Genomic DNA, 13,922 nt, shown 5'->3' on the forward strand with positions numbered 1-13,922 from the left:
GTAGTTTGTACTAAAGTACTACTTCATTCTATAGGGAAAGGTGGATATGGGTTTAGGACCAGATTTTTTAAATTTCCTGTTTTTTGCTCCCCACAAGTAGAGAACCCTTTTATTTGGTGTCTTAGCAGCGCTTAACATCACAGGCATGTGTAGGAAGGTTCTATTTCTTCACGGGTGGCCTCGAAATACATCAGCTGGGCTGACCTGAGAGAAAGCGGAGCTCAGGTGGTCATGTGAGCAATGGGAGCAGCTGTAAACACAGATGAAGCTTCACCTGGTAGCCTGTGGCTCACCTCTTGCTCTGCGGCCTAGTGCCAGTCCATGGCCCAGGGTTTGGGGGACCCCTGAGTTAGAGAAATTCTTTGAATTTTAAAATACTCATTGAAGATCAAGTGAAGTGAGTCTTAAAACGTATAAGATGTGGACCAAGCCGAGAGAGGAGGGCAGTCTAGGCAAAGAGAGCAGCAGGTGTCTCTGAGCAGGGAAATGAAGACAGAACCTGTCTGCTGAGTGGCATCACCTTGTCCTCCCGGTACGTGGTGATCCCTGTGTGCTTGTACATGTTTATCAGCTTCTTAAATTGCCTTGACAAGTAAAAGTTTGTTGTAAAACATGTCCCGTAATGTACGATAAAGATGTTCAAGGAAGCCAAGGAAAATGTGATTCGATGTCAGTTTCATTATGGTTTTGTTCTAGTTTAAACGTAGCAGATTATAGATGGCATGAGTGGAAATGAAAGTAAAGCCCTGAAGGTTGGCCACGAACTGACTGATTAATCATCTCAAGCACAATAAAGAAGCCCTTAGGGTCGGCCTCTTTTAAACCAAGGCATACCTATACAGGCTTTTTTCTTTTGCTTTCTCATTTTTCTCGATCTTATAAATCTTAGCTGCCCTCTCCTCCCTTTTCTTATTATTATCCTCAGATGAAATCACATAATGCAAAGGAAAATCGTGCTTTCAGTTTCACTGTTGATGTAGGAAATGATGTTAAATCTAACCTGTCATTTGCTTAAATTGAATTAGACAAAATATAATTGCATTATTTTACATTAAGGTATTCTCTTATTCTCTGACACTCCTACACATACCCAGTTTTCTCTGCAAAAATTTCAGTGAAACTGTACTTTCTGGTTAAATTCAGACTTGCTTGTTCCCAGTCCCTTTAGCTTGAAGTGGGAATTTGGTTCTCCTCACCTCTCGCTCACCTCTGTTCTTTCTCCCTAGGAATCTTGCCTCAGGCCTTAGGCGAGTGGGTCCCTCTCTCTGGCTGTAGGGCTTTCTTCTCCAACAGAGCTTTGGTTTTCCTTCTACTCTGAACAGCTAAGGCCACGGGGCCCACACTTGCCCTTGCATTGATCTTCCCAAGAAAGCTTGTTTCAAAGCAGGTTGTTGGTCCCTTCTTGCCGCCCCCCACCCCCCCCCCACCCCGAGTCTGATTAATAAGATTGGAGATTTTGTTTCTAACGAGTTCCCGCCTGGCCTGACACAGTTGGTCCAAGGACTGCACATTGGGAACCACTAATAAGAATTGCTGTCCTGGGCAGAGAGCCCGGGTTCCCTAGTGTTATGTTGTCGTTGTCGTTGTCGTCGTCGTCGTCGTCTAGTTGCTAAGTCGTGTTCAGCTCTTTGCGACCCCATGGACTGTAACCTGTCGGACTTCCCAGGCAAGAACACTGGAGTGGGTTGCCATTTCCTCCTCCAGGGGATCTTTGGGACCCATTGCAGGCAGATTCTTTACCACTGACGCATCAGGGAAGCCCTCCCTAGTATTACAGAGAAGATACAATATTTTTCAGCCAAATCCACTGCCTTATTAATTCTTTTTACTTTTAAACACACCACCTGCTTTGTATCTTATAATAAGTTAAATGAGAAATAAGCTGCTGGGTGATTATATCGCCCTCTTGTGTTTCTGTGTCAAATTTCTTTTTAATAACAGCCTATGTAAAAGTAATAGCCAGTTCATTGTTGACAACCTGGAAAATGCAGGGGGGAAAAGAGTAAAATAAAAGTCACTAATCACTTTACAGTCTACCATTAAGGGGTTGGGAACTAGCTAGCTTCTGACGTTTTTTCTGTCTGTACATACGTCTTGTTTTCCTGTGACTAGTTCTTATACAGTTGTTGTTGTTCATTTGCTAGAGTTGTGTCCACCTCTTTGCATCCTCATGAATTGCAGCATTCCAGGCTCCCCTGCCCTTCGCTACTGGAATTTGCTCAGATTCATATCTGTCGAGTCAGCAATGCTATCTAATCATCTCATCCTCTGCCGTCCCCTTCTTCTTTTGCCTTTTACATATCATACAATACTTAAACAATACTGGGCTCATTCTGTAGTGCTGTTTTATACCTCCAGTCTTTATTTATATACTTTGAAAATGTTTTCCCGTTTTGTAAAATGTGGTAGCCGAAGAACCTTCGTTTCATAAGAAGCTCCCTAAAGCAGAGCTGCCCAGGGACTTCCCTGGTGGCCCAGTGGCTAAGACTCCATGTTCCCAATGCAGGGAGCCTGGGTTCAAGCTCATTTCTTCATCCATTTACTCAGTCAACAAGCATTTTACTCGGCATATATATATTGTGTCTATGCTGAGGACTTGATGTAACACAGTGGTCGACAAAACAATCAGAGCCCCCGTCCTCAAGAAGCTTTGCTCCAGAAAGTGAAAAAAACGCAAACCACTGACTCTGAAATGCAGACTCTCCTGAAAGAGAACCTGTTCTGCCTGGCTGAGAGTAATGGGAAATTAGAGGGAAGTCTAGAAGTAGACCAGTCAGGACCTCCCTGAGGAAGCGGCCTGGAGATTGGAAGCCCGCTTTGCCAGCAGCCAGAGGAAGAGTGGTCCCGACAGAAGACCCAGCAGGTGCCCGGAGGAAAGAATGTGATGGGTCAAGACACGGAGGGGGCCTGGAGTGGTCGAAGCCTAGTGGGAACTGGTGGGGGAGCCTAGGACATGGGCGGGGCCCAGACCTGCACTAGGACGGGGCACGTGAAGCCAATTGATGTGATCTGATAAGCACTTTAAAATCTCAACCTAACAGCATGGCAGAGCACAAGAGAACAGCCTTTGGAGTCAGTGAAAACCTGTATTAATACGCTGACCGACTCCTTTACTTACTGTTTGACCTTGGGCAGGTGGCTTAACCTCTCTCAGCCTGTTTCCTCATTAATTGGGTGAGACCAAGACTCATCTTAAGAGAGTTGTTTCAAGCAATAACTTTAGACTGTAGTTGACCAGGCTCCTCTGTCCACGGAATTCTCCAGGCAAGAATACTGGAGTGGGTTGCCATTTCCTCCTCCAGGGGATCTTCCCGACCCAGGGATCGAACCTGGGTCTCTTGTATCAGGCAGGCAGGTTCTTTACTACTGCACCACCTGGGCAAGCCCCAGTAATTTTAGATAACATGTGTTAAACACAATGCCATCTGTCATTTTAATAACTATTTCAGGCTACCTAGGTTAAAGCAAGGTATAACGGGGTACATTATCCTGCAGTTTTATAGGAGGTTGAGACGGGGAAATCACTGAAACTTACCAGAGGAGAGAGTGGTGTAATCTGAAGGACACTTGGGAGTCTCCCCTCCACTCCTCCAGCCTCAGAAGACCTGTTTCAGGATCTGAAATGCTATCATTAGATTTTTTTTTTTCCCCACTATTACTGCTGAGCTTTTCATGTGTAAAGAATCCTAAGAAAATAAACAGGGTTACATTTTATTATTAAGAGTCTGTGTTGTGCCAGGCATTTTGCATGCATTGCAGGCAGTGTCTGCATGTCACGGCCCCTTGGCAGCGTGTGGAGTGGCCTTGAATGCTTTCCCCAGGTGCAGCCTGGCCGAGTGCACGTCCCCTGGTTGACTGTGCGAGCACAGGGCACTCTGGTGGCTGTGAGGGTTGCACCTACAAAACCCTGAGCAGGGGATGAAGAAGCATCTTTACCTCTCACCCCTTGACCTGTGAGCAGAATCTGTTTCCCCTTAATGCATATGCAACCAAATAAAATAAAGCTTAGCTTTTGTTGTTGTTCAGTCGCCAAGTTGTGTCCAACTCTTCACCACCCCGTGGACGGCAGCATGCCAGGCTTCCCTGTCCCTCACCATCTCCCAGAGTTTGCCCAAGTTCATGGCATCGGTGATGCCATCCAGCCCTGTCCTCTTCTTTCGCCCTCCTCTCCTTCTGCCCTCAATCTTTCCCTTAGCTTAATAGGTTAGTAATAGCTGATAATGATTGTTCATTCATTCATATAGTATATCGTAGTTTTCAAAGCATTCTGATACCTCTAGGAAGACAGTGAGGTAAGCAGTTCATTACCTTTAGTGCCAGACCTGTCTGTGGTTTGATGCCTCCACTTAATAGAGTGTTTGAACACACCTTGCATGGTTCTCAGGAGCCGCCAGTGAAGCAGGCAACCCTGTGTGTCTGCAGTGAAGCAAGAATTTCGTTGGCATCAGGCCCTGGTCCCTGCACACTGGCTCGGGCTCGTAGAGGAAGGCGCCAGGACGCCCATTTTCAAATCAGGGAGCCAAGTCAGCAAGTCAGGCAGTTCTCCCAAAGCCACAGGCCAGGAGTGATGCATGGCCTCATGCCTCGCGGCTCCTGCCAAGAACTCTTTCCTCCGGATCTTAAATGCCCTGGAAGACAGCCTGATGTCCAGGCACCAGAGTAAAACAGCTTCATGGTGGTGAGTCACTCTGCAGGGCAGGAAGGAGTTAACACATGAGCCAGAAGACCTAATTTATACCAGGGAACCTTGGGAGAACGCTGGGAGCTGGCTCATTACTTTAATTGGATTTTCCAATGTGCTGAGCAAGTCAGCAGATTCGCATTAGCTTTACTTTCAGAGGAACTGTTTCTGTCTGCAGAGGGGAAAGAGAGAGAGAAACCAGTGGGCAGTGAAGAGGGGTTATCAGAAGTAACGCAGGATGACAAAGCAAGCGAATTACGTCCTCGTTAGTTGATAGAGTTGCATGTGCAGGTCGGTGTTGTAGGTGTCCTGGGGGTACCGTCTGCAGAGCTGCGCTGCTGAGTCACTGCCCCACCCTATCGTCAGGCCCGCACCAGCCAGCCAGCAGCTGCCTTGGAGAGTGAAGACCTACAACTGCCGCTTGGCTCCCGTATTGGGATCTGATCGGTTAGTGAACAAAACAGAGGAGCCGCCTCCCCTTAGGAAGCATACCTTCTAGAAAAGATAGGCGGTAATCAGCAAACTGCTAACAAGATCATTTCCTAGCAAAGCTCTACAGGGGTAAAGAAAAACTAAGGGCATGGAGGTGTGTGTGTTTTTATACCCAGGAAAACGGCTCATGAAGCCTTTTCCAGTGGCTGGAATTACAAGGGCAGTTTGTATAATGTCTGGTAGAGTTTAAGCAGTTGTAGGCAAAATGGTTTTCTCAGAGCCAATATTAATCATAGTTTATGTGCTTAAACAAATCACTTTTGCATCATTGTGCAGAATGGCAGCCCTCAGCCACTCCCTGTCTGATTTACCCCGGATTCCTTGGTGGGCTTGATATGTGTGCTCACAGGGGAGATTGCCCTTTTGTAACGAAGGAAACAAACAACAGTGTGTTTGGAAAGCACATCTATTTACCACAACTAAACATCACTCCTGAAAGGGGCTTTAGTGTGTTATGTGCTTAATAAAATGGAAAAGATGTACCTTTAAAAACATGCTCGTCCACCTTGTGTAATCTTTTTTTTTTTTTTTTTTTTGCTGCGATTCATGGGGTCGCAAAGAGTTGGACACGACTGAAGCCTTGTGTAATCTTGAATCACATAAAGAGTTTATGTTAGTTCAACTTCATTGATAAAGGAAATGGGTTGCGAGTAAATGGGAGTGGAGTAATCAATATAGGACCTCAGTAAAATAAATAGGAAATGATTATATAATGGATTTGAAAGGCTGCTTTTAAAAGCCTGAGGCTTACGAAGGTGATACCAGAAGTCTGTCCACCCGTATTATCACCGTGTCACACTGACCTCATTGCCCATGGGGTGCTTTTGTTATATATCTGTTTGCAATGAAAAGTTTGCCAAGGCCGTGAAAAGGATTCCTGAAAGAGCTGGGAAATAAGCAAAAAAAAAAAAAAGGGAAATGACAGAATCCTTCAACTGTGAAGCGACCTGATCCATCCCTGTCACAGAAGCAATGCCTTAAAATATCTGAGAGTAGGTGTTCTTGGTTGAGATGGCCAAGGAAAGAAATTTTTCTCTAAATTTCTGTCATGAGCGTATTTATTTAATTTTTTTTTTCTTGCTGCAGCAGGTGGCCTGCGGGATCTTAGTTTCCCTTCCAGGGATCGAACCCACGCTCACTTGCAGTGGAAATTCAGAGTCTTAACCATTGGACCACCAGGGAAATCCCAGGAAGGAAGTTTAGTTTTGCCCAAATATGTCCTAAAAGTTTTCTTGTCTTGAGATTGCTCTGCTCTTTGACTTCTCTCCCTGTCTTTATAAAAATAGTTACTATTCTCACTCTCTTGCCAGTTTCTGTAAATGAACCAACTTTTTCCCAGGAAATAAGAGTTTGTGTACGTTATTTTTTTTTTTTTTTTTCCCTATGGCCTTTTCATAGGCTCATCACTGGAAAGATTCTGAATTCACAATATGTGGTACTTTTGCCTTCTTGGTTTCTTATCAGCCCCCAAGAGTATGTATGCGGATAACCACAGAGAAATTCTTAAGTCTTGGGGTTTTCCATCACTGCAAACTACAGTCCACCACGCTTACCCGGTACCTCACCACGATGACAGGGCCAAAATGTGGGGCTGTGTGTTCATTGTGTGGTCAGTACCTGGCTTTTAAGGGACTTTTCCTTCCAAACAACCCTCAAATTCAGTACAAACCATGGAGTTTCATGACTATTATTGTTATTTTGTAACACAGCCTTCAGGCCAAAGTGGCAAGGACATTTATGTATTTTTTGTTTTTTCCTGCTTTTATTTCCCGAAGGATAAGAAGCCTTGGTGAAAGCCTTGATGTGGGACTCATGGTTTAAAATGGTTTATAATCACTGTCTCTTCATGTTCTGTTTTAGAATTTTCACCTGTTTTGGATCAATAGCACAGTCCAGGTTATCCCTCTCCTCACCTCCCCCAAGATGCAGAAGGTGCACAGTAAAGGCTTCTCTTCCAACCAGTGTCCATCCCTGGAAGGGACCATCAGCGGTATAGTCTGTATCCTCTCTGACATAATTTGAGCATAGCCATATTTTCTTCCCTCTTTTTGTACAAATCGTTATACACCATGAATACTGTTTTTCACGTTGCTTTTATCACAAAACAGTTTATCTTGGAGGTATTTCCAAAGTCAGACATAATAAACTTTCTCATCTTAATGGCTGTTATGTAGAACTTCCCATAATTTATTAACTGGTCCTCTACTGATAAATACTAAGTGAAGTGAGTAAAGTCGCTCATTCATGTCTGACTCTTTGCCACCCCATGGACTGTAGCCTACCAGGTTCCTCCATCCGTGGGATTTTCCAGGCAAGAATACTGGAGTGGGTTGCCATTTTCTTCTCCAGGAGATCTTCCCAACCCAGGGATTGAACCCGGATCTCCCGCATTGTAGGCAGACGCTTCACCGTCTGAGCCACCAGGGAAGTCTGATAAATATTAAACTCAATCTGAACATTCCTATAGAGAACCTTGTACGCACGTGACTTTGTGTTTCCTTCATTCTGAAAATATTTAGTGAGTAGCTGCTCTGTGCCAGGCAATGTTCTAAATTCTGGAAACATAGCAGTGAACACACAGACCACATTCTCAAAGAGTTTGCATTCAAATTGTGCTTAGTCGCTCAGCCATGTCTGACTCTTTGTGACCCCATGGACTATACCCCACCAGGCTCCTCTGTTCATGGGGATTCTCCAGGTAAGGATACTGGAGCGCGTTGCCATGCCCTCCTCCAGGGAAGCTTCCCAACCCAGGGATCAAACCCAGGTCTCCCGCATTATAGGTGGATTCTTTACCATCTGAGCAACCAGGGAAGCCCACAGTTGGAAACACAGCAAAACACATAAGGAAACAAATACACGTATAAATGATAAGGGTGGTAAAGGTTGAGAAGTAATGCAAGGATCTTCACAAACAGGGGATAGGTACTTTCTGCGTTGATTAATGGAGGTCTGTACCTCACTTACCACCGTCCACACAAGGTGAACGTGGCCCCAAGTCCCAAGAGTGCAGGGTATCAGGATGCAGGGGGCTTGTGGCCCAGGAATGAGATTGTGGAGGACTCAGAACAAAATATTATTCTAGCTATCCAGGACAGAGAGTGAATCCTCTTAATCTTTATTTTTCCCCATCTCAGATCCAAGGCCAGTGGTTTTCACCCTTTTTTTTCCTCATTGTTACCTGCAAGCCTCCATCCCAGGGAGCATTTTTATTATTTTTTTAAATAATTTTACTACTTATTTTTGGCTGTGCTGGGTCTTTTTGCTGTATGGGCTTTTCTCTAGTTGTGAAAAGTGCCCAGGGCGGGCTACTATGTAGCTGCGGTGTGCCAGCTTCTCATTGCAGTGGCTTCTCCTGTGGAGCCCAGGCTCTAGGGCTTGTGGGCTTCAAAGTTGCAGCATGTTGGGCTCAGTAGTTAATAGCACATGGGGCTAGTTCTCTGCAGCGTGTGGAATCCTCCTGGACCAGGGATCAAACCCGTGTGTCCTGCATTGACAGGCAGATTCTTACAGACTGTACCACCAGGGAAGCTTACTTCTTTCCTAATAACTTCCCCCATGAAATTCGAATACTGTGGTGGTCTGTTTCAGTTTACATACTGTGACCCTTTGGAAAGCCACAGACCGTTACAATATCTGAGGTCGTTTTCACCCCACGCCCTGAGACCGGCACCCCAGACCACCCTGGAACGAGGGCTGTGCATCTGGCCTGCCAGCCCAGCTGGGTGATGGTGAGATGGCAAAGATGAGATGGTCTTGGTAGGAATCTCTTTGTCTTTGAAATAAAAAGAGCTGGTTGTTTCTGGTCTAAGCCCTCTAGTGGTGGGAAACTGTCCTGTTGTGTGTCACATTGGTGGTCAGGGAGGGCAGGACATGGAGTGACTTAGAGCTGCAGGAAACCTCAGATGAGAACCTCAGGCCAGGGCTAGGGAGGTGTTCTGGGCAGGAGAAAAAACCTCCCCGCCCTGCCCCTCCGCCTCTGCTCCCACATTGTCTTCAATTCAGTTCAGTCGCTCAGTCATGTCTGACTCTGCAACCCCATGGACTGCAGCATGCCAGGCCTCCCTGTCCATCACCAACTCCTGGAGCTTGCTCAAACTCATGTCCATTGAGTCAGTGATGCCATCCAACCATCTCATCTTCTGTCGGACCCTTCTCCTGCCTTCAGTCTTTCCCAGCATCAGGGTCTTTTCCAGCGAGTCAGTTCTTCACACCAGGTGGCCAAAGTATTGGAGTTTCAGCTTCAGCACCACGTTGCCTTCATTTGTATTTAACATCCCGTAGGATTTTCAAAGTAAACATGTGTTCAGCTTTTCCCAAGTATCAGGGAATACACTAGCACTTTCCTCGTACATGAATTCACTGCATCGTCACAGCAGCCACCCGCAACAGACTGTAACATCCTCACTTTAGAGATGTGGTTAAGAGGGTCCCACACAGAGCCTGTAAACGTCAGCCTTGCTCCTTCACACACCGGTTTCTCCCTCCACTGCTGATAAACACGTGGCATCATCCTCTGGTAGAGTTGGCTGCATGCTGACTGTGTCTGCCCCCCGCGTGCGAGCTTTCTGGAGGCAGGCGGTGTTTTAGACATCCCGGCACCCCTGTCTCAGCCCCGGCATCGCAGGTGTCATGGAATAGGTACTAAGTCAATGATTGATGGAAGGGTGGGTGGGTCACCTGACAAGTGAATACACTTAGACGTGAACAAAATGACCTCTCAAATGAGGGAACCCACGGCCTCCGCATGTGAAACCAGTGCTGTGGGTCCCTGGCGTCTAGGTTGCACACTGCTTAAACTGACTTCCCCGAGATTCCTGGGTCTCCTTGAAGACAGACTGTATCATAAACTCTTCTCAGCCCTGGCTCTCCTGACTGTGTGCACACTAGACCATCCTCCCCTTGGTTTCCCACCCCCTGCCCCCCTGCTCCCCAGCTGGTTACAATTCTACCCCCTCTCTGTGGACTTCTCTCTGCTCCATCCTGAAATCAAGGAGACCCAGGCCGCTGCCCCAGAACAGTGAAAACCCCTCCTCCAGCTGTAGGTTGCACTTGCTAAGTAGTTTTCTTTTTCGTTTACTTTTTTTTTTAAATTTATTTATTTTGGGTTATGCTGGGTCTTTGTGGCAGCACACGGGCTTTCTCTAGTTGCGGCGAGGAGGGGCTACTCTCCAGTTGAGGTGTGCGGGCTTATCACGGTGGCTTCTCTTGTTGGGGAGCCCAGGCTCCAAGCGCAGAGGTCTAATTAACTTGTTGCAGCCCGCAGGCTCAGTATTGGCGCTGGTGCGCTCTGGAGCACAGGCTCAGTAGCTGTGGTGCCTGGGCTTAGTCGCTCTGTGGCATATGTAGGAATCTTTCTGGGCCAAGGATCCAACCTGTTGTCCCTTGCATCAGCAGGTGGATTATTAAAAAGTAGTAAATTAGGGTTTCCCTTGTGACTCAGCCGATAAAGAATCCGCCTGCAATGCGGGGGACCTTTGTTCAATCCTTGGGTCGGGAAGATCTCCTGAAGAAGGGAAAGACTCCCCACTCCAGTATTCTGGCCTGGAGAATTCCATGGACTATATACATGGGGTCGCAGAGAGTCAGACACGACTGAGCAACTTTCATGTCACTTGAGTAAATTAGATGGCTAGGAGACTACATTATTTCTTTTAAATTGGGATTAAGTTTACCTACCGTGAAACGCACAGATCTGTTTATTTCTTGGCTGTGGTGGGTCTTTGCTGCTGCACGTGGGCTTTCTCTAATTGCAGTGGGCGGGAGCTACTCTTCATCGTGCTGGGCGGGCTTCTCATTGCAGTGGCTTCTCTTTTATGGCGCAGAGGCTTAAGCTGTTGCAGCCTGTGGGCTCAGTAGTGTGGCTCGTGCGCTCTAGAGCACGGGCTCAGTAGTTGCAGTGAGCAGGCTTAGCTGCTCTACATGTGTGGGAATCTTCCCAGACCAGGCATCAAACCGGTATCCTGTATTCCAAGACAAATTCTTCCCACTGGGCCACCAGGGAACCCCTGAACCAGCTTTCTTTTTCAACAGAACTTGGGCACTGAGGAAACAGTTGCGAGCAGGGCAGTCAAGGTCTCTGCCCTCATTTCATCGTGTCTGTACTTGCGTGGGGGCGACGGTGCTCACCGAGCATCAGCTGGTTTTGCGGTTCCCTGTGCGCTCCCTTTTTAACCATCTCCCGTCTTTGTTTGCTTTTCAGCTCCAGGGCCTGAGCCACAATGTGATCTTCACCTTGGATTCCTTGTTGAAAGGAGACCTGAAGGGAGTCAAAGGCGTGAGTGTTCCGAAATTCGATTTTCACTTGAGCTTCAAAGGATCGATTTGTTTTGTCTTTGAAGATCCTAGTGGCACTGGTATCTAAAAGGCACTCTGAACGTTTTCAGCATGAAAAGTGTTGTTGGAAGGCGGTCATTAGAAGAAAGACGCCGACTCACATAGTGTTTTTGACTGAGAAATGGGATCAGATGCTGTCAGGAAGATCGGCGGGCGGGGGGTGGTCTGTGCCGAGTCTGGGCTCCACCCTAGTGGACCCACCTCTTAGAACCACCAGGTGCTGCCTCATGATTTTGACTGAGAACACTCGCGCTACAACTGTCTTAGCTTTCTTGGGTGTCATAAGTCACGTGGTGTGCCTGAAAGTGTCCTGTGTAAAGTTTCCAGTGTCCTGTAACGGAAATTGTTGCTGCTGAGATGTGATTTGAAAATTATTCACCTTGAAGCCAAAGCACGTTTAATCTCAATTTTATTTTCTCTTTTCTAAGGATCTCAAGAAGCCATTTGACAAAGCTTGGAAAGATTATGAGACAAAGTTGTAAGTGTCTTTTTTTTATTGGTTTCTTTTTTTGTTGTTGTTACTGTTTTAAGTGTTCTAAGAAAAAAAATAACTAAAAATAAGGACTTAAACTAATTCCTTCAGGAGGAAAACACTGCCGAGTCCATCCTTGTAAGGGCCATGAGGCTGAGTATGCTGACCTGATTAGAAGTGGTTCCACCTCCCATGCTGGTTGTCTAGAGTGAGATGTACTTTCATTGTCGATTATTTTGGCGTCTGTGGCTGATACTAACGGTCAAGTTATAGGTCAATGAGTATTGTAGTTTTTCTTTCATTAAAGTTAGTGCATAACTATAGACCATTTACCCATTTTTGGATAACATGGCAACTCAGAAATAAAAAAACCAGCTACTGTTTGTGTTGTGGCTCCATGGTGAAGAATCCTGCCTGCCAGTGTAGGGGACATGGGTTCTTTCCCTGGGTCAAGAAGATCCCCTGGAGAAGGACATGGCAACCCATTCCAGGATTCTTGCCTGGAGAATCCCATGGACAGAGGAGCCCGGCAGGCTATGGTCCACAGTGTTGCAAAGAGTCAGACACAACTTGGCAACAAAACAACTGTAACGTCCATCTGCCCACCAGGGCCTGAGCAAAATGCTTTACATGCATGACCTCCTCACAGCACCCCTTTCAGTGTGCACCTTGGACTGCCTGTTTGTGGATTAGGAAACTGAAGCTTCGAAAGGCTAAGGGGCTTCGGAAGATCCTAAGGCTAGTATGTGTGGCTTCCCCTCTGGTCTCTGTGACCCCAGAACAGCATAGCGTGGCTGCAGCCAGAGGCCTGCCTGCTGGTGTGATCCACGTGGCACCAGGGAAACGCTGCCCATCAGACCTCAGCGTGGACCTGGCTCATCCTCATACTATACAGGTCGTTCTTCCACATCCCTTTCTTATTATTTGTTGTTCAGTCGCTCAGTAGTGTCCAACTCTTTGTGACCCCATGGACAGCAACACGCCAGGCTTCCTTGTCCTTCACTGTCTCCCTGAGTTTGCTCAAATTCATGTCCTTTGAGTCGATGATGCTATCCAGCCCTCTCACCCTCTGTTGCCCCTTCTTCTGCCCTCAGTCTTTCTCAGCATCAGGGTCTTTTCCAATGAGTTGGTTCTTCACATCAGGTGGCCAAAGTATTAAGCTTCAGCATCAGTCTTTCCAATGAATATTCAGGGTTGATTTCCTTTAGAATTGACTGGTTGGATCTCCTTGCTGTCCAAGGGACTCTCAAGAGTCTCCAGCCCCACATTTCGAAAGCATCAGTTCTTCAGTGCTCAGCTTTCTTTATGCTCCAACTCTCACATCCAGACATGACTACTGGAAACACCATAGCTTTGACTTGATGGACCTTTCTCGGCAATGATGTCTCCATTTTTTAATACACTGTCTAGGTTGGTCATAGCTTTTCTTCCAAGGAGCAATCGTCTTTTAATTTCAAGGTTGCAGTCACCATCCATAGTGATTCTTATTAGTACTCTGAGACATTTATAACACCAGGCGGTGGGGTGGGGTGGGGTGAGGTGGGGTTGGAGGAGAAATGTATTTAAAAGCATTTCATAAACATCTTGGCTATAAACTTGGATAACTATAAACATGAGAGAATAAAAACATTTCCGTAGGCAGCAATAACAGTAAAGTGAAAACACAAGCCAGAGAAAAACAAATTCAGGATTAAAATGTTTTCCCCGAAACCACTTCTGTAATTGCTTATGTAATACACACATCATCGAGGATTTGCTGCCTAAGGAATGCTTCTGATGTGCTGTGACGGTGACAAATGGAGCTGAGAACAGAAGGGTTCCTAAAATGGCCAGCCAGGGTAAGTGAAGGCCGTGGGCCATGGCGTCAGGCCTGTGTGTCTTGCCCTGTGCAAGTGGGTCTTGAGTGCTCACAGGACTGCCAGGCCCAAGGGCATCTGCACA

The 13,922-nt window shown here is 46.5% G+C and overlaps 1 protein-coding gene across 4 annotated transcripts in view; it reads left to right on the plus strand.

The window, feature by feature from the left end:
* The window catches only part of ASAP1 (ArfGAP with SH3 domain, ankyrin repeat and PH domain 1), a 305,942-nt gene that overhangs the window by 207,924 nt on the left and 84,096 nt on the right, over positions 1-13,922 (plus strand). For all 4 annotated transcript variants that reach the window (XM_040261754.1, XM_040261756.1, XM_040261755.1 and 1 more), the window contains exons 5-6: positions 11,376-11,450; positions 11,938-11,987. In XM_040261754.1, the coding sequence (XP_040117688.1) occupies positions 11,376-11,450; positions 11,938-11,987 (125 nt within the window). The remainder of the gene's footprint in view (positions 1-11,375; positions 11,451-11,937; positions 11,988-13,922) is intronic.

Source organism: Oryx dammah, unplaced genomic scaffold (assembly GCF_014754425.2).
Source record: "Oryx dammah isolate SB20612 unplaced genomic scaffold, SCBI_Odam_1.1 HiC_scaffold_19, whole genome shotgun sequence".
Classification (NCBI taxonomy): Eukaryota; Metazoa; Chordata; class Mammalia; order Artiodactyla; family Bovidae; genus Oryx; species Oryx dammah.